This window comes from Telopea speciosissima, chromosome 5 (genome assembly GCF_018873765.1).
Source record: "Telopea speciosissima isolate NSW1024214 ecotype Mountain lineage chromosome 5, Tspe_v1, whole genome shotgun sequence".
In the NCBI taxonomy this organism is placed as follows: Eukaryota; Viridiplantae; Streptophyta; class Magnoliopsida; order Proteales; family Proteaceae; genus Telopea; species Telopea speciosissima.
In genome coordinates, this window is record NC_057920.1 from 68,318,540 (window position 1) to 68,343,072 (window position 24,533).

The 24,533-nt window shown below is 43.6% G+C and overlaps 1 protein-coding gene across 2 annotated transcripts in view; it reads left to right on the forward strand.

Moving 5' to 3' along the window:
- LOC122661085 (probable protein phosphatase 2C 44) overlaps positions 1 to 24,533 on the forward strand; it is a 53,705-nt gene that overhangs the window by 28,577 nt on the left and 595 nt on the right. For both annotated transcript variants that reach the window (XM_043856402.1, XM_043856404.1), the window contains 2 exons: positions 8,197 to 8,473; positions 8,611 to 8,765. In XM_043856402.1, the coding sequence (XP_043712337.1) occupies positions 8,197 to 8,473; positions 8,611 to 8,765 (432 nt within the window). The remainder of the gene's footprint in view (positions 1 to 8,196; positions 8,474 to 8,610; positions 8,766 to 24,533) is intronic.

A 24,533-nucleotide genomic window follows, 5' to 3' on the forward strand; every position in this document is an offset into this window, starting at 1 on the left:
CGCGAGAGCGCATCTGCGTTCTCGTTTCGGGGCACCCTGCTCATCTCGAACCCGTAGAACGAGCCCACTAACCTCTAGGCTGCCTCCAAGTAGGCTGCCATTCTGTCGTCTTTTGCTTCATGGTGCCCGTTGACTTGATTCACGACCAGCTGTGAATCAGCCCGTACTGCCAACCTTTTGACCTGAATGGCTTTGGCCGTTCTCAGGCCTGCTATTAGCGCCTCGTACTCTGCTTCGTTATTGGACGCTGGAAAGTTGAAGCGCAGGGCGAACTGAATCTTGAAGCCTTCTGGGCTCGTTAGGATGAAGCCTGTTCCCCGAACTTCAGCATTGCTTGACCCGTCTACGAACATGGTCCAGGATGGCTCTGAACTGACCTCTATCTCCATCGGGTCGTCCTGGTTCTGCATGCTGTTACTCTGCGTATACTCAACCACAAAATCAGCCAGAGCCTGGCCTTTTATGGCCGTCCTAGGTCTGTACTAGATTTGGTAGTCGCTCAGCTCTACTGCCCATGCGGTTAGTCTTCCAGATACATCGGGCTTGTGGAGCACTTTCTTTAGCGGTTGATCAGTAATAACTGCTATGGGGTAGGCCTGGAAGTACGGCCTCAACTTGCGGGCTGCTTTCACCAGAGCGAACGCGAGCTTCTCTATCTGGGGGTAGCGGGTTTCGGCATCTAGTAGTACGTGGCTTACGTAGTACACCGGCTTCTGCACCCTGTTCTCTTCTCTCACCAGGGTTGTGCTCACTGCTACTGGTGAGGTGGCTAGGTACAGTAGCAGCTCCTTTTCGGGAACTGATCGCGCCAGCAGCGGCGGGTTGGTCAAGTACGCCTTTAGGTCCTCGAAGGCCCTTTGACATTCCTTCGTCCACATGAAGCCTTTAATGTGTCTCAAGTTCTTCAAAGTTTTGAAGAACGGTAGACACTTGTCTCCAGATCGCGACACGAATCGTGCTAACTCTGCAATTCTCCCGTTCAGCCTCTGCACCTCGCAAAAGGTCCTTAGCGGGCTCATATCTTAGATTGCCTTGATCTTGGCTGGGTTAGCCTCGATCCCTCTCTGGGACACCATGTAGCCCAGGAACTTACCTGAGCTGACCCTAAAGGTGCACTTAGCTGGATTTAATTTCATCTGATGAGCTCGCAGCACCTAGAATGCCTCGTCCAGATCAGCCAAATGGTCCTCAGCCCGTATGCTTTTCACCAGCATATCGTCCACGTACACCTCCATGTTTCTGCCAATCTGAGCTTTGAACAGCTTGTTCACCATCTTCTGATAAGTCACTCCAGCATTTCTCAGGCCAAAGGGCATGTCCTAATAACAAAAGTTTTCTTGGTCCGAGCGGAATGTTGTGTATAACTCATCCCCTTCTTTCATCAGGATCTGATTATACCCTAAATATGCGTCCATGAAGCTTAGCCTCTCATGCCCAGCTGTGGCGTCTATCAGGAGGTCAATTCTTGGCAATGGGTACTCGTCCTTGGGGCACGCTTTATTGAGGTCGGTGTAGTCTACACACATCCTCCATTTTCCATTTGGCTTGGGGACCATCACCACGTTAGCGAGCCATGTTGGGAACTGCTCTTCCCTGATGAAACCGGATGCCTTTAATTTCTCTATTTCTTCCTTCATGGCGACCTGCCTTTCTGGAGCGAACGTCCTCCTTTTTTGCTGCACTGGCTTTCTCGTTGGGTCCACGTGCACGGCGTGTTCTGCAACGTGACGTGGTATGCTTGGCATGTTGGCCACTGACCAGGCAAACACGTCCTTATTCTTCTGGAGGAATGAGGTGAGCTCCTCGGCTTCCTTTGGCTTCAACTAGGACCCGATCTTCACAATTCTTGTGGGATCCTGCTCATCCAGTGGGACCTCAACGAGCTCTTCTACATGCTCGCCCCGCTGGTAATGTTCGTCGCCTTCGCGGTTATCCACGACCTCTACAGTGTAGGCAGTTCCCCTACAATTGCCCTTGATCTGCTTCGGGAAAGCGGCATGGCACTCTCGGGCTTTTTTCTGCTCTGTCTGATACTCCCCTATGCCATTAGGAGTGGCGAACATAACCTTCAAATGCTTGGTGGAGACTACTGCCCCCAGCTCATTCAAGCTAGGTCTGCCCAGAATGACATTGTAGGCTGTCGCGACCCGTACCACCATAAAATTCACCTTGACGGTCTTTTGACAAGGGGCAGTCCCACAGTCATTAGGAGCTCTACTAGCCCCTCGATCAGGGCTGGTGCACCTGAGAACCCATATAAGGGTGCAGACTTAGGCTTCAATGTGCCTGGCTCGAACCCGAACTGTAGATAGGCATCATAGGACAGCATGTCCACTGACGCCCTTGTGTCCACCAGGATCCTGTGAACAGATCGATTGGCTATCACTACCTGAACCACGACAGCATCGTCGTGTGGCCAGCTTAGCCCTTCCATGTCCTCATCAGAGAACGTGATCACGGGCTTAGTTCGCGCCTTCTTTTCGGGCACCTCAGCTACTGCCACAAACGCGCCTTTGCCTTGGCCTTGAGTGACGATTCTTGCCCTGGACCTGCCAGGATGGTGAGAATGGCAGGTGCTGTGGAGGTGTTTGCTTCATTGTCGTTCCTCCTGACTTCCCTGCGATCGTCGCGCCGCCCATCACGGCGACCTCCATCATCTCCTCTTCGGGCTCTGTCTTCTCTTCTGGGGTCGCTCCTCGCGGCTTCGCGACCCCTGGAGTTATCTTTCCCATCTTCCTTGACATAACGCCTCAGATGGCCTTTCTGTATCACGTCCTCGATCTCTCTCTTTAGTTGTCTGCAATCCTTGGTGTCGTGTCCAACATCCTTGTGGAACTTGCAGTACTTATTCTTGTTTCTGTCCTCTGGCCTAGAGAACGTCGGCCTGGGCCATTGCAGCAAGCCCCGATCATAAACCTCCATTAGGATCATGGTCCTGGTGGTGTTAAGCGGGGTGTAGTCTGGGCTCTGGTCTCGGTCTGACCTCGCCCTCTTGGTGTCTTTCTTCTCATCCTTCTCGCTCGCTCTCTTTTTCTCTGGAGCCTTTGTATCCACCGCCTTTCGTGCCTTTATGATGTCAAACATGTTAGCGTACTGGTAGCAGCGATCTAGCAGCTGCGGCATGGTGGTGATTGGGCCCAGGGCGAGCGACTTCACCAAATCGTGGTTGGTGACGCCGTTGTGCAGGGCGTTGAAGGACATGGCATCATCCAGGTCCTTTATCTCTAGGGCCTCCCCCATTGAAGCGCGTGATGTAGTCCCTGATGGACTCATCAGGTTGTTGCTTGACAGCCAGCAGGTTGGCAGCAGTTTTCTTTTGCTTCACACTGCTCTGGAAACGGCTCACGAACGCCTTGGCCAACTCGGTGAAGCTTCCGATCGAGTTGGGCTTCAACTTTGCGAACCATAGTGCTGCCGGCTCCTTTAAAGAGGTGGGGAATGAGCGGCACGACATCACATTAGACCCGCCATATACCGTCATCATGGCGTTGAAATAGCTGATGTGGTCGTTGGGGTCGCCTTTCCCATCGTAGGCTTCAAAGGTAGGAGGCTTGAAGCCCTTAGGGAGCTCAGCCCTCATGATCTCAGCCGTGAAGGGATGCTGGCCGGGTCTGAAACTCTCCTCAGGGACACTGCCCTTTTCTAGGGCCTCAATCTTGGTATTCATCTCGCGGAGCTTACGGTCAAGCTCGCTTTCTGCGATCTGGTTGGGGACGGCGTCAGCCCGGGCGCGACGCCCGTTCAACTCGTCTCCGAGATCATGCCTGGGTGACCTTTGCTGGTCAACCTGCTCAGTGCGTGTGTCTGAGGCTTTGGAGCGACTTCTCTCAGTCCTGCCATAAGTCCTCCGGCCGGTGGACACCAACTGCTCCCCCCCTCGTGAGGGTCTACTCCTAGTAGGCAGGTTCCTGGTGCGAATGATCCCTAGAGGGGGCAGTTCTCTTCTGGATGGGTGCGAGGACCCAACCCTGCTCCCTGTTGCTCGCGTGCCATCTATTGCGGGCCTCGGGTTCTCCAGCGTGTTCCTTGGGAGTACCAGCATAGGGGCTGGGGGTAGGGTTTGTGTAGAAGGCCTGCGATAGCAGCAGCCGCTAGGTTGGCCGCTCTTAATGCCTGCAATTCTCTAACCACGTCCCTAAGGAACTCGTTCTGGTGAAGTACCTGTTGCCATAGGTCTTGGATCTGGCCCACATTGGCAGGCGCATTAGGATCTACCACCGTAGGGGTGAATCCCTGAGGCAATGGCGGTGGAGGTGGCAGTGCCCTGGTGCTGCGGCTAGACTGGCCCTGATCTTGCGTGGTAGGCCTGCCGCCGGGAGCTGGGTTCCGGAGGGTCCCATATTAGTTCGCCGCAGGGTTTGCTTTCCTGTCTGTCCCCCACCGCGAGTATTCTTCGTCACCCGGCGTGTCACCGGGTTCTCCATGACTGGTGGAACTTGAGTGTTGGGTCGAACGACGTTTTGTTCTCCGGCCATGATCTCGGATTGGTTGTTTGGTAGAGGTTTTGAGGCTTTGAGAATGTCGTTCCCACAGACAGCGCCAAACTGTTGCGTCAGAAATCCTGCTGGAGCGAGCTCTGCCTGCAAGAGAAGAATCAGTAGGGAGGATTGAGCGTGCCGGTGATCTCACTCCGATGCTTAAGTTAGATCTCTGAGCAGCAGTCAATCCAAAGAGAATTCAGATAGATCAGTTTAGCGTTACCTCCCTTACTTAAGGTGGTTGAGAGGTAGAGTCGTGCCCAAATAGGTAAGCTAGAATCTCGGAGTGGAGTGAGACCGTTGCGGAGTGAATCGTGGGATAGTGTTTATCCGTTACTTCCCACGCGCCTGATTAGGCGTGACGTGGGCGAGAATCTCAGACCATGATGGTCCGTGCTAACTTGGTGTTGTTTATGTAAGTTATAGAGGTCGTTCCTCATATGCCTGGCTATGGCCAGACTGTTGTCGTTTATATGCGAGCTTGTTGCGCCCTAGTGATGCGGGCAAGGGTGCGACCTGGCGCCCAGCTCAGTACGTTATTCACAACTTGGTCCTTTCTACGAACAGGGGGAGCATGCGACGCTTGGCCAGCTGCGCGACCTCACTGGCTCATTCTCGCTATGCCTGGTCCTTTGTCCCATCAGGATAAAATCGATAATCTTGAGGAATAAGGCTGAACAGCCCAATTTGTGATCAATTTCTGGTGTAGACAATCATCAAATAATGAGGAATGAACCCCCAAACCAGCAACCAATGTGGAAGAAAGAAATCCCAGGAGAAAAAGAAAATCAATTTAAACAGGATATAGAGAAATCGATTTCTCAGATGGAGGCAGGCATCACTTCAATCAACAGAAATTCATTCTGCATCAGGCACCAGCACAAATAATCTTCAGCATATCAGGGAACCCTAGTCCTTCATTCTGGTACGACTAGGGTTCAGACAAGGAGGTACAACATCTGGTTGCTGTGGCCACGACAAGAGCGCAAGAGGAAGGAGAAGCCTTCAAACCAGCAACAAAAGGAGAGAACTGTTGATCAGATTTCGTGCTCTGATACATTGTAACGACATAGAACCCTAAGTCTGATCAGCAGCAATGAAGAAAGAAGGAGAAGAAAGTAGAGTAAGAGAAGAGAAGAAAGATCGATTGAGAGGGTAACCTCTCTTACGATTTGGTTAAGATCAAATCGTGGGGAGGGCAATCTTATTTATAATATCAGCAGCAAAAAAATTACATATGAACTCCCCAAAATACCCCTAAGACAATCGAATAAACTAGAAACACAAATAAGACTAAAATATCCCCAGAAACCTGTAAACTCTAATCGACAACTCTTAACAAATGGAAAAGGGGTGCTTCAGATCGGGAGTAACCACTAGTGATAGGGCAAAAATTGGTGGGAAGGACAAAGGAAAAAGTGATGCCTACATTAATCAATTGATTCTTCATGGTAGAGAAGAAAAACAGCGGATGGACCGTACTCGAGCTTTGGATCAATGTCCCCAGAAGTAAGGAGTACGCCCGCGTGTTCCAACGAAAACACCGAAAAAAACAAAATTCAGCTCCATGTAAGATGGCCAAAATATGGTTGAGAATAACCAAAGAACGAACCAAGTCCCTACTGCCAACCAATCTTCTTTCCTGACTCCTCCCTAGACCGACCCTCCCACCTGCATTCTTTTTCATCGTTCATCGAATTTTGATAAAAACCTTTGTTTGAGGCTCAATATTTGCCTTGTTTGAGTAGATCACTACCTACTACCTGTTGCCATTGGTATAGTTGTTTGATGCTGCACTTCTATTTTTCTTTGGGAAGATTACTACCTACTACTTGCAACTTATGATGTAGCTGTTGGATGCTGCATTTTTATCTTTCGTTGAAAAGATTACTACTTACTACCTGCCATAGACTCGGAACTCGACCAGGTTTCGAACCTGGGAAAAACCGAGTTGACTCGAGATATCTTGAGATCTCGGTCGAGTTGGTGCATTTATTTTTTCAACTTAAAACCTGGTTTCGGTGGGTTTTAGACCTAGTTTGGATCTAAAACTTAGTACTCAGCCTATTTTAAGCCATTTAAACACAATGGTACCATCAGATTTTGCAAAAACAAAGTCCAAATAGGAGTTTCACTTAGTGGGAAGCCAGGACAGACACAGAACAAACACTTATTTATGCCCAATACCATTGAAGTAAATGTTTTTGTATTTGTATTTCATTTAGTTAAGATATTATTCATAAATAAGCAAATAACCCTCCTACTTGAATCCAATAAAAATAGTTAAAAAATAAAATTCCAAAAGGAAAAAAAAGTCAACCCCCAGTTCAAGAACAAAAATTGAATTTTCGGTGGTAGGTGCAATTTTCAACTTTCTAATGTTGGGGTTTTTCTCAAATCTAAAAATTCCATAAATCTTAATATGGTAAAACATTGTTAAAAACCAAAAGTGTTGTAAAATATTCATTTGTTTTGATGTCCAAAAATATATTTTCATTCAGAGCGATTTTGACAGCATTCGCACACACCAAATTAAGTTTGACTGGTACATAACTCCTTCAATATAAATCAGATTTAACTTGGGGGTATTTTCTTATTTATGAATAACATCTTAAGTAAATGAAATACAAATGCAAAATCATTTACTTAAATGATATTAGGCATAAATAAGTGTCTGTCCTGGTTTATGGCATAATTAAGTGTTTGTATCCCAAGGTTTGCATAGATAGGTGTCTATATATCAAGATTTCCCACTGAGATCTTGAGATTTGGCACTCATATAAAGGAGTTTGGGTCGAGATATTGCACTTTCTCGTTTCGTATTCCATCTCGTCTCGACCCTGGGAAAAATCGAGATCTTGCGAGTTTTAGTACTATGCTACCTGCCTTCTTTGAGAAGTGCCTTTGATATTATTGTTGCTGCTATGATATAGTGCACTGTGTTCTGTGTTCACTACTGCCTATTTTGCTGCTTGTTGATTGGATTTGTTCGACATGATGGTTATTATCTACTAATGTTGCAGATGATTTGTGTGCTTGAGTTGATATTGCTACCTAAATGATGTTTGTCTCTCTTTCTCTCTCCGTGTTCACTGCCGTCTACAACTGCTATTCAAGACTGGTGCTGCCTTTAATATCTGTTCCTGTTGGTCCAAGATGGAACCTGGAGCCTTTGATATGTATACTTCAGCTTGAGGGGGAGTGTTAAAGTGTTGAGGATTCTCGACTTGGGGGAATGTCCCACCAAGAATATGTTTCCTAGCTTAGCAGAGTTTTGTTTCCTAAATAGTAGTTTAGCATTACTAGGATTAGTGTTTGGAGTCCTAGTTGATTTATTCTTTTCCCTTTCCTACTCTATGTATGTTTATATTATTGGATTATAAATAAACTCAACTCCAGCGATAGAAGTTACACTGATTCTATCGCCGGGTTACTTCTTTTCCATTATTTTTGTTTCTCTTTCTATCTCTCTCATCTCTCCTCTTCAGTATTCTCTATTTTCTATTTAGTTCTCTACGTTGTAATAGGGTTCTTTTGGATTGCCAATATAGCAAGCTACCCCTTGAGAGTAGACTGAAGCCTGACAGGCCTTCATTTACTTTATTGATCTCATAGACATGGTTTAGCCTTTTATTTTATGTTTTTTTCCTCACCTTCAGTCCTACAGACACTGTGCAAGATCGCAGTTATTCACACTCTTTCCCTATTTATAATGCAGCCAAATTTTTGGAAAGACCCTGAGAAAGCAATAAAGAATGCTTACTGCTCAACTGATAAATTCATTCTGGAAAACTCAACACGGTTGGGTCCTGGTGGCTCGACAGCAGTTACTGCAATTGTTATTGATGGTAAAGATTTTTGGGTGGCAAACATTGGGGACTCCAGATCTGTCTTGTGTGAAAGGGGCTCTGCAAATCAGCTCACTGTGGATCATGAACCACACAGTGAACGAAGAAGGATTGAGAAGCAGGGTGGTTTTGTGACTATTCTTCCTGGTACACTTATTTTATTTGACTTTTAAACTTTTACAAATGACCAATCATTTTAGAGAATCTCATTGACTATGTATTAGCTTCTCATGTTGAAAGGCTATAAGTTCTATTAATATTTTAAATGTCAATATTTATTTCAGGAGATGTGCCCAGGGTGAATGGCCAACTTGCAGTTGCACGGGCATTTGGGGATCAAAGCCTTAAGGCCCATTTGAGCTCAGAGCCTGACATAAGACATGTACCTATTGTTTCAACTATAGAGTTCGTTATATTGGCAAGTGATGGCTTATGGAAGGTTTGTTCTTTTCCCCTATCTGATTGACAATACCAACATCAACTTTGATTGTTTCTTATTGTGGCTCCTTTCTTTTTCTTTCCTTGCCCTTCTAGTCATATTTCTTCATTTTATGCTGCTTCTATTTTTCTTTCCTGATTTTCCCTTACGAGTAAAAAACACAGAAATGTTTGGATTATGGTCTCTTACTATCATTTCAATGCAAAATACATCTGGCCTAGCTGAAGACTGTCATTGTAAATTTTGGTCCACTTGCCAAGGGAAAGTGTAATGCTGGTCCCTTTCTAGGCTCATTTATTTGTTTGGGGGAAAAAACATGAATCAAAATTTTTAGTGTAAATCCAAAACTCATTCAAGATTCAGTCCCACCTGATTAGATGCTCCAATTGAGAGTTATATTTTCTCCTTGGCATATCCGTGCGGGTATGCCTGGATGTTAATTCTGTAACTTTCTTTTTCATTCAATTTATTTATTATGATCTAGCGGGGGGGGGGGAAATATGCTAGGAAGGTCTACCGACAGGCTGATGGTCAAACAGAGAATTCACCTTCCTAAGTAGTTAGTTGTAATTTGTATCCTTTGTCTCTGAACCCAAGCTTCGTCTACTTTCATGAACAAAATTTGGTTTTATAAAATCAGTCAACCAGTCTTTGTGTAGATTGTTTGATAAATCTTAGAAAACTGTTCAAATTGAAAAAAAAATGTGTATAATAATAATAAAAGGAAAAGAAAATAGATATTAAAATTGGGACTACCTAGATTAGAAAAGACCTAGATAAATCTAAATCAAACATAGCCATCGCTATTTTATGGTGTTAGAGAATGCATAGTTGAATATAGTTATCCTAACTATTGGGTCTTAACCTGGTTGAAGCCTGGTTTCACGAGATCCCAAGAGGATTGATTATAGTTGGTCCTCACCTTCAGCATTTCTGCACCAAGTGCCTGCCCTCAGATTTGGATTGAAGTTCTCGTTGACAGCCCAAGTTTTTAACCATGTCACCAAATGACAGCTCCTTCTCTTATGATGTATTTCTAAAGTAATTGTGTTCATGCTTCTATACAAGTATACAACAAGACAAGGCTAACTCATATAATTTTTTTATGAATGATATATTTTAATAGTTAGCCGAACCCATTAAGTTGGGATAAGGCTGAGTTTGTTGGTTGGTTGGTTGGGTATATTTTAATAGTTGAAATACAGAGATGAAAGTATACCCAAAAAAGAAAAATGATACAGAGATTAATAACAAATGAAGCTTTGTCTATTTTATGGTGTTAGAGAATGCATCTAACACATGAAGTTGACATAGGGGTACCAAATGGGGGCACCAAGGTACTAAAACTCGGGTCTCGGTATCAACTCGGCCCTTGGAAAAACCGAGTCGAGTCGAGATCTTGCCGAGTTGGTGCATTTTTTTTTCCAGACTCGAAGCCTCATCTCAGTGGGTTTTAGACCTAGTTTGGGTCTGAAACTTGGTATTCAGCCCATTTTAGGTCATTTAAACACAATGACACTATCAGATTTTGCAAAAACAAAGTCCAAATATGAGTTTCAATTCGAACCATAGGTTGGTAGGCTATGACGTACTAAAATACCTACTCTACACATAATTTAGTAATAGAAAGAAAGCAAAACATTCAATTAATAACTAAACTGCTTAAAAAAGAAATGTTAAAGTAATACATCAAACTGTTTAACAGTGTTACAACTATCATCACATAAAATGACTTTGAATCAAGTATTCAGTCCCCGCTAGTGTCACATAGTCTTCCCATGACATAGTGTTGCTATAATGTTGCATATAGTGCTCCACAGCAAGCATATAAGAGTTCTGTCGAGTTAGGTAAGTAAATACATTGTAGATGGGTCATTTCCATGGGTCAACCCGAGATCCGAGATCTCGCCGAGATATGTCGAGTTCTGTTGAGTTAGGTAAGTAAATACATTGTAGATGGGTTATTTCCATGGGTCAACTCGAGATCTCAACCCGAGATCCGAGATCTCGCTGAGATCTTGTATGATTTTGTATTGTATTCCATCTCATCTCGGTTTCTCAAAAAATCGAGAAACTCGTTGAGATCTCGCTGATATCTCGTGAGTTCTCGAAATATGGTGGGCACTAGCTTGTGTGGGTGTGTCTGGGCCGGGTGGATTTTAGCTTAGGCCAGCCTGTTCCCCGAGTCCAAGACCAATGAAGTTAACCCGGAGCTTGGGCATCACATTTTAAGCTTTTGGCCTGGCATAATATTCAACAGCAACAACAACAATCTCAGCCTTATCCGAACTTAATGGGGTCGGCTACATGGATCCAAATAAAACAAAGTAGGGCAAATTGAGGTCTACATAAAAAGATAAAGAAGAGATGGAGAAAAGAGAGATGGAAAATAAGATGAGAAATGAAAAAATGGAAAATGATAAATGAAAGAAAGAGGAAAGATGAAAGATGAAAGATGAAAGACGAAAGTAGGAGGAAAGAGGCACAGCCCAGCAAGTCAGGAGAATCTGAGATAAATGGGGTCCGCTACATGGATCCTTGCCCTCCAATAGACACTATCCGAGGTCATACTTGGTACAAGGCCTAGACTATGCATGTCCTTCCTCACAACCTCCCCTATACTCATTTTAGGCCTGCCCCTTGCTCTTTTAGTTCCTTCAATCAGTATCATATCACTCCTCCTTATTGAGGCGTCCCTAGGCCTCTGTTGAACATGACCATTCCACCTCAAACTACTCTCTCGGAGCTTGTCATTAACTGGGGCAACTCCCAAATCACTTCTAATATGCTCATTCCTTACTTTAGCTTTCCTAGTTTTTCCGCACATCCATCTCAACATCCTCATCTTTGCTACACAAAGATACGTCGGTCACACAGTACTCTGGACGTGCCTTTCCACTTCATCCCTCCCACATTAATTCTCTGTGAGACCTCATCCTCTAAGTCACCTTCTTTATTTATGATCGACCCCATATATCGAAAATAGTAACTTTGCGGTATCTCTCTTTCCCTCCAGTTCGCGCTATGTCAGTATCTATCATAGAATGACTAAAATTACACTTCATGTACTCTGTCTTTGTTCTACTAATCTTACAGCCTCTTGTTTCCAAGGTTGATCTCCATAGCTCTAACTTAGCGGTAATCCCTGCCTTTGTCTCATCCACCAAAACGATGTCATCAGCAAAGAGCATACACCACGGGACCTTGTCTTGAACGCTCTTGGCCTTGCACAATATTCATTGTATATAATGTATAATATGTTTGCTATATACATATGAAATTACTTGTATACAAACACCTATATTAATGAGGAATGTTATGATATACATATGGTATTAAATTGCTAATTTAAGAACGTATAATTTATTTTATTATTTACAAGCTACATCTCTTAAAAAAATTTAATTTTTTTTTTTTTATGGTTGGATTTGAACACTAAACATCTTAATGTGCATATCAAGAAGCAACTAAGCTAAATGCATCTTACATAGGAGAATCTTGCAGCAAATATATACAAGCTGTGTACTCTTGACAAAAGCTTAGTAGGCCAAGGCACAGCCTAGTAAATTGTCACCCATAATTCCAACATGCTGTCTGTACTTTAAAATTTCTGAAAGTAGCTATTCTTCTTGCATGGGTTAGGAAGGATGGTGTTTAAACTAAAGTGAATAACAGTTTGGTTTGACAGAGATGGAAAGGAAAATAAGTTACAAGGACAAGGCCTATAAACCACTTATTGGCTGCTCTGATAGGGAAGAAGGGAGAAAAAGAAAAAGAAAAAGAAAAAGAAAAGGGTAGACAAATGTTGATGATAGTGTTGAATAATGTACACCAGAATATCGTGGGGGTATTTTGGTCTTTCTACAGTTGTAATTTTATGTTTATGTACCTCCTAGTTAAGTCGGCTAAGCTAGGGGTATTTTTAGACATTAGGCTGTAATCTCTTTTATTGTAAATATAATGCTTGTTTGGTCATATTGATCATACAAGCAACATTCTCTATTTCAGATCTGCTAACATGGTATCAGAGCAGGTTTCAAACTAGGGCCCTCACTTCTCTTTCATTCTCGATTTCTCCTTTATCTTTCATTCTCGATTTCTTCTTCCCTCTCTCTTTTTTTGTTCTTCATTCTCCCACAAGGGCAGCACTGATGAGGTGATCTAAAGATCCAGATGCTGCCCTCCATTACCTCATTCATGATATAAAAAAAATTCTGCTCGATAGAGGATTGCTCCTTGTCTGCGATATTTGTAGCCTTCAAGTTTTTTTTTTTGGATTGATCCTCTCTACAAAACAAGGACTCGATTCACTTTTGAAGTGCAAGAACTACAGAAGATTATTGCGCAAGCTTCTATCCATTCTCCTTGATCGATTTTTTTTTCTAAATTCTGGTTTTTTCGAAAACTTGAAAAATATTGATCCTTGTGTTGTTGCTCTCTGTTGAAGCTGGTTTTTGGAAGGGTGACTCTCCACTCCTACAGGCACACTCGATCTCAATTGCAGCTCCATCCATCAAGGTTTTGGCACTATTCCCCCCTATATCGATCTCACCAAAAACAGGGTTTTTTTCAAAACCCTGATAAAATCGATCTAGGGGTTTGGCTTCTGTGCTGCTGCTGATTTTTGGGGATAGTTATTATCACCATTAAACAAGTCTCTCCACCAATTTTTGGCTCTTCTCTTGAAGTGCTTACTGGGTTTCTTTGCTGCATTATGAGTGACTCTGAAGTCTTTACTGGCACTTCTGCTGCTGATGGGTTTGGTAGGAATGACAACCGTGACCTTCTCCCTAATCCTATCAAACTGGATGGGAGTAATTATCTGATTTGGTCTCGCTCGGCATACTTTGCCATTGCTGGCCGTGGACTTATTGGGCATATTGATGGTACTACTACTATGCCAATTGCTCCTAGTCCTCTTCTGACCAGATGGATCTCCAATAATGGTATCCTCATGTCTTATTTGATTAGCTCCATGCAATCAGACCTTGCAAGTGGTTTCCTTCTTGATACAACCCATCAAATCTGGTCTGCTTGCAAGGTAACTTATGGACAGCTTGGTAATGATGCACAAGTGTATAAACTCCGGAAGAAGGCCGATCATACTACTCAAGGGGATTTGTTTGTCTCTAAGTATTATGCTACCTTGCGCAGTCTCTAGCAACAATTGGATCATTTTTCTGATTTCCGCCCCACTACAACTGCCAATATTACTGCATAAGTAGAATCTGGACAAGACCCGAGTTTATGATTTTTTGGCTGGTTTGAATACGGAGTATGACTAGATTCGTGTTCAAGTGTTAGGTCATTCCCCTTTTCCCATACTTGAACAGTCCTAAGCTTTAGTCTCCTCTGAAGAGAACCGTCGGGCTGCTATGCTCCACCCTCCTGTCACTGACAAATCAGCCCTCTAGACTGCTGCCCAGGCTACTCCTGCACCTGTTGGACATGTTTCTCTTGGTGATTCTACAGAGACTGTTACTTGTGAGCACTGTCACAAGCCTCACCACACCAAAGAGAAATGCTGGGAGCTTCACGGGAAACCAGCTGATTTTGAGGCCAAACGGGTTGCCAAGAAAAAAACAAAGAACAAGGCTTACCACAGCCCCTACTACTGACAGTGGTCTATCCCAGGATGATCTACTGGCATTCCTACGTGTGCTACAGTCTTTTGTTGCTGCTGCTTCTACTACATCAGCTCCTGCCAATTCCTCTGCTCCTTCAGGTTCAAACTTTGTCCGGTCTGGTATCTCATTTGGTGGTCATTGTACTTCCGTAGCTTCCCATCCTTGGATCATAGATTCTGGAGCTACAGATCACATGACTGATTCCTCTAGCTTTTTCCATCGTTATTCGCCCACATTTGGGAAAGACAAAGTCAAGGTAGCTGATGGTTCCCTTTCCTCCATCTCTAGAAAAGGAATCATCAACTGCACTTCCTCTCTTACTTGGTCTTCTGTTTTGCACATTCCTAATTTTACTACTAACCTCCTTTCCATTAGTAGTATTACCCGTGATCTTAACTGCAAAGTAACTTTTTTCCTTCCCATTGTGTTTTTCAGGATCTGGTCTCTAGGAGGATGATTGGATTGGGTAAAGTGCACGGTGGATTGTATTGCTTGATGATGGTCATCTTACTCCACCACCATTACCTTCTCCGTACACTAGAACTCTATGTTCTCTTTTGAACTTTACCAATGGCACTCTAGATTAGGTCACCCTCCATTAGGAATTTTAGCACGTTTATTTTCTACTTTGGTCAAAGAATGTAATAAAGATGACTTTTTTTGTGAGGTGTGTGTTCTGGCCAAACAGACACGTTCAACTTATCCTATTTCAAATAAAAGGAGTTCTTCACTTTTCCATTTGGTGCATTCTGATGTTTGGGGGCCTAGTGGTCAGACTTCTCTTTTTGGTAATCGTTGGGTTGTTTCCTTTATTGACTGTCATTCTAGAAACACATGGGTTTATCTTATGCACAAAAAAAATCAGGTATTTTTCGTGTTTTCAGCATTTTCATAAAATGGTCCAAACTCTGTTCTAGGCTACTCTCAAAATTTTGAGAAGTGATAATGGGACCGAGTATACAGAAAATCTTTTTCAAAAATATTTTGCTGATCATGTGCTTATTCACCAAACTAGTTCTGTAGATACCCCACCCCAAAACGGTGTAGCTGAAAGGAAGAACCACCACTTATTAGAAGTGGCCAGAGCATTGATGTTTGCTCGTAATGTTCCATCCCAATATTGGGGGGATGCTATTCTCACTGCAACCTATCTCATTAATCGGTTGCCTTCTCGAGTTCTTGACTCTTGTAGTCCGGCTGAGATTTTACTTGGGAATTCCTCCTTAGTGGTTTCTCCCAAGGTGTTTGGCTGTGTGTGCTATGCTCAGGATACTAAATCTCCTGGCAAACTTGAACCCCGTGGGTTACGGTGTATTTTTTTGGGTTATTATCCAACCCAGAAAGGTTATAAGTGTTACCATCCTCCTTCCCGTCGTACTTTGGTCAGTATGTATGTCAGTTTTCATAAAAACCTTCCATATTATTCTTCACCACGCCTTTAGGGGGAGAGTTCTAGTGAAGATATGGTTCCTCCCCTTGAGTTTCCTCCTTTTTTAGATGCTGCCCAGCCTCCTTTGGCTGTTGTCCCTTCATCTCAAGAGAATCCTTTATAGGGGGAGATCATGGAAAATAATGGTGGTGATGTTCCTATTTAGGGGGAGCTGACTCCAGTCCAGAGAACCATTAGTGAATTTCAGAAGAGAATTGACAACTCCAACATTCTCACCTAAAAAAAAAGATGTTCCAAAACAGGGCAACTTCAATCCACTGTGGCACCAATACCTATCCAATTGCAAACTTAAGATCCAGATCCTCCTTCTCTTGGTAAGACTTCTTCCTTCGACCTACCTATTGCTCATCGCAAAGGTACTAGGACTTGCACTCAACATCCCATTTCTCGTTTTGTTTCTTATAGTTCTCTTTCTCCATCCTTTCGTGCATTTGCGTCCTCTCTTTCTTCTGTTTCCATTCCTAAAAATTGGCAGGAAGGTTATGCAGATGGAAAGTGGAACGCAGTAATGTTTGAAGAAATGAGAATACTGAGAAAAAACAATACTTGGGATCTTGTAGCTCTACCTCAAGGGAAAAAACCAGTGGGATGTAAATGGGTGTTCGTGGTCAAACAGAAGGTTAATGGGACTGTGGATCGATATAAGGCATGCCTGGTCGCAAAGGGCTTTACTCAAACATATGGCATTGATTATCAGGAGACCTTTGCTCCTGTTGCAAAGCTGAATACCGTTCGAGTTTTGCTATCTTGTGCAGTTAATCTTGGATGGGATCTACAACAGCTAGATGTGAAGAATGCCTTCCTCAATGGAGAACTTGCTGAGAAGGTGTATATGGATATTTCACTAGGGTTTTCTTGTGATAGTAATAAAGGTAAAGTGTGTAAATTGAAGCATGCACTTTATGGGCTGAAGCAATTGCCTCGAGCGTAGTTTGGCAGATTTCACAAGGCCATGGTTTCTGTAGGCTATAAGCAGAGTAATGCTGATCACACTCTCTTTATAAAGAGGGTTGGTGGAAAACTCACTGTTCTTATAGTCTACGTTGATGGCATTGTTGTTACTGGGAATGATGGTGATGAGATTAGCCATTTGAAGACCTTTCTGGGGCAGGAGTTTGAGATTAAAGATCTAAGAAAGCTACGGTACTTTCTTGGGATTGAGGTTGCCAGATCTTCTAAAGGCATCTTTCTCTCTCAAAGGAAGTATGTCCTGGATTTAATGGCTGAAACCGGTTTGTTAGGATGTCACCCTTCAGATATTCATATGAATGCTAATGTTTGTCTCAATGAAAAGGAGGGTGAACCTATTGATAAAGGCCGGTACCAAAGACTAGTGGGGAAGCTGATTTATCTCTCACACACATGTCTTGACATTGTTGTTGTTGTGAGTACTGTGAGTCAGTTTATGCATGATCCCTACTCTTCTCATATGGAAGTTGTTCTTCACATTCTTCACTACTTGAAGTCAGCTCTTGGAAAAGGGATTCTCCTGTCTCCTCATGGTCACCTATGGATAGAGGCGTATACTGATGCTGATTGGGCTGGTTCTACAGATCGCAAGTCTATCTCTGGGTATTGTTCTTTTGTTGGTGGCAATCTTGTCACTTGGCGTAGCAAGAAGCAGAATGTGGTGGCTCATTCTAGTGCTGAAGCAGAATTTCGTGCTATGGCCTAAGGCATTTATGAGTTACTTTGGCTGAAAGGCTTGCTACAAGACCTTGGTGTTCCTATTCACCTTCCTATGATGTTGTACTGTGACAACAAGGCTGCAATCAGCATTGCACACAATCCGGTACAGCATGATCGTACTAAGCATGTTGAAGTGGATAGGCATTTCATCAAGGAAAAATTAGAAGAGGGGGTGATTTGTGTTCCCTTTGTGAAGTCTACTGATCAGTTTGCTGACATTTTCACCAAGGGATTGTCTGGAAAGCTATTTCACCATGTTTGGCCCAATAAGTATCTACTATATGATTTGGTTTTCCACAGTAAGAGAATTGGAGGGAAGATTTGTCAATGATTTGATGACCTATACCTCGTCCACCAGTGCCACGACCTTTAAATTGGCCACAACTACGTCCTTGTCCATGATTTGCAACAAATGCTGAGTTGTCCTTGGATGTATTGTCAGGTTTGGATGGATTAGCCAGACGATTAATACGAGAAATAACTTCATTGAGAGAAGGAACCTTCTCCCCTGTGAGCAACTAACTCTTCACAAATTGGTAGTCAGGATGTAATCCAGCTAGGAATTTTGCAACATGGAACTCAATTCTTTGTTTTTTTTTTTTTTTTTTTTTTGGTGAATAAAAAAATATATTACCAAAGCCCGAGGTGGGCGAAAGGGAAAAGCGGGGGGAGGGGAAAATACAAGGGGGAAAGAAAGGGGCGCAGCAGAGCGTTATCTAGGCCCCAGGAAACAACAATATGCCTGTTCCTTGGGGAGTCCAAAAAGGCCTTGAGGGGTAGAAGACTGAGCTTAGAGGAAACCTCCCAAGAGATGGCTTTCCAAATCAGGTCAAAAGAACAAGAGTTGGAAGTCCATCTCCTAAGGTTCCTCTCCATCCAAATGTGGTAGAGGGTAGCGCCGAACACAAGCTTGCCGATGGTGTCGCAGGTGGTGCCGCCTGTGAAAGTCATGACCATCCAAAGCTACTCTCGGGCGAATGGAAGAATCCTCCTACTGCGAGGCCAAATGAACGATAAGGCTTTTTCCCAGATGGTGGGAAGTGAAAGGGCAGGCGAAAAAAAGGTGGTCAATGTCCTCAAAGCCATTCCAACAGAAAATGCAAGAGGGGGGGGGCAGGAATTCTTCGGTGGGATAGGAAGGCTTGAGTTGGGAGGCAAAGGCTCAGGGTTCTCCAGGCAAGGAAGTTGTGACGGGGGATGTGGCCTTTGAACCAGACAAGCTTGTGCCAAAGGACAGAAGGGGCATGGTGCCTAACTAGGTTTCAGGCTGATGTAAAGCTAAAGATGCCATTGTTGGAGGGAAGCCAACAGACCTTATCCGCAAGACCAGGGGGGAAGGGGGAAGGGGGAAGGGGGGGGGAGGGAGGCCTAGATTAGGGAGAGGGAGGGGTAAGGGGGAGGGGAGGGACCAATTGCCGTGAGAGATGATGGAAGAAAGAGGGGCGGATTTTGGTATCCTAAAAGAGTAGATTTCTCTAGGTCCAAAGGACTCCAAAGGGGTGCCAGGGATCGAGCCATAAGGAGGTGGAAGAACCATCACTGATGGTGGAGGAAATGGCTGAGAGAGCCAGAGGCCGAAGGTGGAGAATTTTGCGCCAGATCCAGGAGGAATCTTTTGGGATGGAGACAGTCTAGATGGAGTCATTTTTAAGGAGGTGACAGTAGACCCATTGAACCCAAATGGAGTCATGCTTAGTGGAATTTTCCAAATAAGCGTCAGAATTCCCGCAGTGTTGGAGTCGCGAATGCCAAGACCTCCCTCGAATTTGGGAAGGCAGATGGATTTCCAGCTGATCGGGTGGAGGAATCTAGAGGACTCCTTCCCTTTCCAGAGGAAAGCAGCAAAAAGGGACTCCATAGCTTTGGTGGTGGCTTTAGGAATGACAAAGATGCCGCACCAATAAATGTAAGAGGATTGGAGCACGGATCTAATGCATTCAAGCCTGCCCGCGTAGGAGAGAAGCCTACCCTTCCAGAGTTGGAGACGCTTGCGGATCATGTCAAGCATGGGGGTGCAGTGGTGGCTGGAGAGCCTGGCAGGGATGAGAGGGAGGCCAAGGTATTTCACTGGGAGGGAGCCCAGAGAGAAACCAGTGAGACGGAGAAGGGAGTCTTTCTCAAAATCCGAGACTCTAGAGAGGAAGAGTTTGGATTTAAGGAGGTTAATGTGGAGTCCAAAAAGACTCTCGAAGAGGTGAAGGGAGGACATGATGGAAGAGATGGAGGAGGGGGAGGCTTTGGAAAAGATCATAAGATCGTCCACAAAGGCTAGGTGGGTGAGGTTGAGCTGTTTGCACTTGGGGAGGGGGGAGATAAGATGAAGGTCTGTTTTGGCTTGGATGCTTCTAGAAAGGACTTCCAAAGCCAGGGAGAAGAGGAAGGGGGAGAGAGAGCACCCTTGACGAATTCCAGTTTTGGAATGGAAGAAACCGGTGGGGGAGCCGTTGACAATAACCGAGGAGGGGGTGGAAATGCAGGCAAAAATCCAGCGAATGAAAGGAGGGGGAAAGCCCATCTGAGAGAGCACATTGCAGATGAAGTCCCATCTAAGGGAGTCAAAAGCTTTGTGGAGATCAATCTTCATTAGGGCAGCAGGAGAGTGAGCTTTTCGGTCAAAGCCACGAACAATTTCAGAGCAAAGGATAATGTTATCCACAATGCTCCTGCCAGCGATGAAGGTAGATTGATTGGGGCTGACCAAGGAGTGAATGACAAGCTGGATTCTGTTAGCAAGAATTTTGGCAATGAATTATAGAGGAGGTTGCAGAGGGAGATAGGTCTAAAATCAGGAAGAGAGGTAGCTCCATCTTTTTTAGGGATGAGGCAGAGGAAAGTCTGATTGACCTGGGCAAGCTGGCTTGGATTAAAGAAAAAGCTGCGGATGGTTTTGATGAGATCGGCCTTGATGTGATCCGAACAGCTAAGGAAGAACCCCATGCTGAATCCATCAGGGCCAGGGGCCTTGTTGGTCTTGTTGGACAAGATAGCCTTGGTAATCTCATCATCAGAGGGGATGGCAAGAAGAGAGCTAGTCAGGGAGGAGGGGACAAATTTGTTGATGAGGCCAGGAGGTATGGGAGAGCGGGGGGGGGGGAGATGAAGAAAGAGGCCGCCTTAGCCTTAATGTCATGGACGGAGGAAAGAGGGGAGCCATCCCGAGCGATGAGCAGGGTGATGGAGTTGGAGTTCAATCTGGCTTTCAAAGAACAATGGAAGAAAGCCGTGTTGGAGTCGCCAAGCTCAAGCCATTTGATGCGAGTTTTCTGGCGAAGGAAGCTTTCTTCAAGCGAGGAGAAGGAGGAGAGCTCATCGGTGAGCTTTCTTTCATCCTCAGCTAGCAAAGGGTTGAGCGGATCCTGCTGGAGCCGGGGTTGCACCGAGGCCAGATCAGAACGGCAAGAAGAGACTCTGGAAGGGAGATTGCCAAAGGTGGCAGAGTTCCAGGATTTGAGCCCAGATTTGATGAGTCTAAGCTTACGAGCAAAGGCGATGAGAGGGAGGGAATGGCAATGGACGGGGGAGTTCCAAGCTTGAAGAATGGTAGGGAGATAAAGAGGGTGGGAGGTCCACATGTCAAAGAATTTAAAGGGGTTTGGGCTGAAAGAGGTGTATTGCTGAATGGTAGTCAGAGGCTGATGTATCTGGAATTCTTCAACTATGCCCTTATAACTGGCAAAATATTCATTCAAAGTTTTATCTCCCTGTTAGAAAGTAAAAAGTTTCTCATAGAAATCATACATACGGGAGATATTCCTTTCTTGAGAGAAGAAGTTTTCGTGCAAGTCATTCCAGACATCCTTAGCAAGTGTGTGAAACATCACATTGGAGGCAATAGGAGGTTCAACATTGTTCCATAACCATATCTTGATAATAGAATTTTCACGCATCCACTCATCATGAGCTATGATTGTGGTAGGTTCCTTAGGATCACGATTAAGAGGATCATCTGTAATGTATTTTAGTTTGCCCTTGGCATGTATGTAAGCTTGGATTGTCTAGGCCCACAATAAATAATTTGATACTCCGGAGAGTTTAATAGTAGTTATCTGAACTTGGACATTGTCCATTGGTAGTTTGGGATCAGGCATCAAACCAGATTAGGGTAACAGCAACAACAATATATTAATCGGCTCTTAGATAGAACCAGATTAGAATTGAAATAGCCCAAAAGCAGCAGCAGCAATAGCAAAGTTAGATTGTGATAACCTAAATCAGTAGCAGTGCTATCGGCAGAGCCAATAACCAGAACAGCAGTATTTTAGGGCTTAAAAATACCCTAAACAAGGCAGTAGTAATAACCAGAACAGCAGTGGCACTCTTGGCAGTATCGGATTAGGGTTTATGAACCCAAATTAGCAGAAAAAACACTACCGGCAGTGTGGAATATTAATCCCAAGAGTTTACCAACCCAAAACAGCAAGAATTAGACTGCTGAGTGTTATTCTGGGAGAAGGAAAATAGAATCCAAAAACTCACTTGAAAAATTGGATCGATTGGAGAAGAAAAACTTTGACGAGGTTACTGTAGGACTAAGAACAGAGATTCGTTGGAGATCAACTTTCAATCTTCAACAATAATCCACTGACTGGATCTAAAATATCAAAAATCTTCAAGAAGTAATCGCAGAGATAGTGTATTCTTCAAGAAGAAGTTGCAGGTACTCTTCAAAGAGTACCGCAGCTTGAGAAGGAAAGTCTCCAACAGATATTGCATCCAGGTATGTAAGAGAACCCTAGTTTTCAATTGAACACTTCATCTAGGGTTTAAATTGTAGTAATATGCAGCATAGGGTGTTGCACCCCTTTAAGAAAGATTTAAATAAAAAACCTTAAAACCAGAATCGCAGAGGAACAACCAATTAAAGGTTGTGCTCTGATACCATGTAACGAAGCACACTAATAGAAAACCAGAACCGAGAAAGTGGAGAAGAAGAAGATGGAGAAGAGAACTGGCGAACTTGACAGTCTCCCTCACCTTGTTTATATTTATAGTTAACAGATTAAATTGAGGGAATTCCAAATTACAATAGGAAAACAGAAAAGAAATTAGAACTAGAACTAGAGCCTCCAATTAGGACTAGGAAACTCTACGAAAAACATAAACTTAAATAGGAGAGACTCATAAGGAGGGGAATCTCAACTAGAAAAATGGAATATTCTAATCGAGATATCCTCTTCTCCCTATGAGCTCGATTTACTTCAACAAATTTCAGGCTATCAATGAAATTTCTAGCTACTCACTTAGTTGTCAAGGCGTCGAAGCGGTTTTGTTGGGGCCTAGGCGACAGCCGCCTTATTGTAGGGCTCCTTGCACTAGTTTTTATTGGTACTGGGTTCCGGTATTGACCCTTATTTATGCCAAATATCATTTAAGTAAATGGTTTTATATTTGTAATTTCATTTACTTAAGATATTATTCATAAATACGCAAATACCCCCTATTTGAATCCAATAAAAATATTTAAAAAATCAAATTCCAAAATGATAAAAAGTCAACCCCCCCCCCCCCCCAGTTCAAGAACAAAAACATGGATTTTCGGCGCTAGGTGAAAATTTCAAATGTTGGGGTTTTTTTCAAATTTAAAAATTCTATAAATCTTAATATGGTAAAACATTGCTAAAGACCAAAAGTGTGGTAAAATATTTATTTGTTTCAATATAGAAAAAAATATTTTTATTTAGAGCTATTTTGAAAGCATTCCCTCAGATCAAATAAGGTTTGACCGGACCATAACTTCTTCATTATAAATCAGACTTAAGCACTTTTGGATTTGTTGGAAAGCTGGTTTTGTGCTCTAACTAATACAAAAAGTCTCATTTAAAACTGAAATCATTTGACTCGTCAAACTTCTTAGAGAACAAGAACATCTCGCTAAATCGAGAGCAATTTAATTACTTACAGATAAGATCATATTTTTGATGACTTGATCTGGCTTAATGTTGATTTTTCATGATTTGAGGTGACTTAGTGTTGATTTGTGATGACTTGAGGAGGCTTAATGTTGATTTTTGATGATATAAGGTATATATTGTAGCACACTAAACAATTTTAGAAAAGGGGGGAAATAAAAAAATAACACTTGAGGGCGCCTTGGTCGCCTAAGCGCTTAGGCACCTCTCCACCGCCTTGGGTTGCCTTGCCGCCTTGACAACTATGGCTACTAATATTGTGAATGGATTTTGAGAGAACACTGTTATAGGGGATTGAAATTGTTATGTTTCTACTGAGGTGCATATCCTTGACGGCATCATTGCAGACCATTGGACTGGGCTGTGGCTGCCAGACCCCAAGAACCAGTTGGACAACTGACTATAAGGTTGCAACATTCATACCAACTTTATGATTTGCACCATACCATCTGGCTGTATGTGCCATTAGTATTCAGTATTCATACATATATATATATATATATATATATATATATATATATCAGGAACAACAGTACTCCAATCTAAGATGAGGGATGAACCATGACCTCTTTTTACTCTGTACCCCAAAGTAATTCGGACCTAAGGCCCTGACCGATGGACTCAACCTGTGTTACTGTACCCTGGACTACCCGTGTGCACATGGCATGGCTGTGAAGAAGAAAGATTAGCCCCAATTCTTATGTTACATTAGCCCCCTTCAACATATTGCCCTCTTCTTTTTCTTTTTTTTTTTGTTTGGATGAAGGGGAAGGGGGGGGGGGACACATTCAGCCAAGTCACCTGACCCATACCCATTTTCCGACACATGTCACCATGTCCTTAAGTTTTGAAGTTCAGGTGGAACCTGACTTCTTGACGCATACCCATACCTGATCCTTGTACGTATGTAGACTGCAACCACATTTTCATTGTCGTGCTAATAAATTAATAAGTTGTTCATCTTCCATTACCTTTTTACCATACAAATCAACCAGACAGATGGACTGTCAAGCAACAGCATGGTTCTCAAGGCATTGTGAGATTCTTCTCATAGTTCCCCCCCCCCTCCCCCCTCCCCCCTCCCCCATTCATC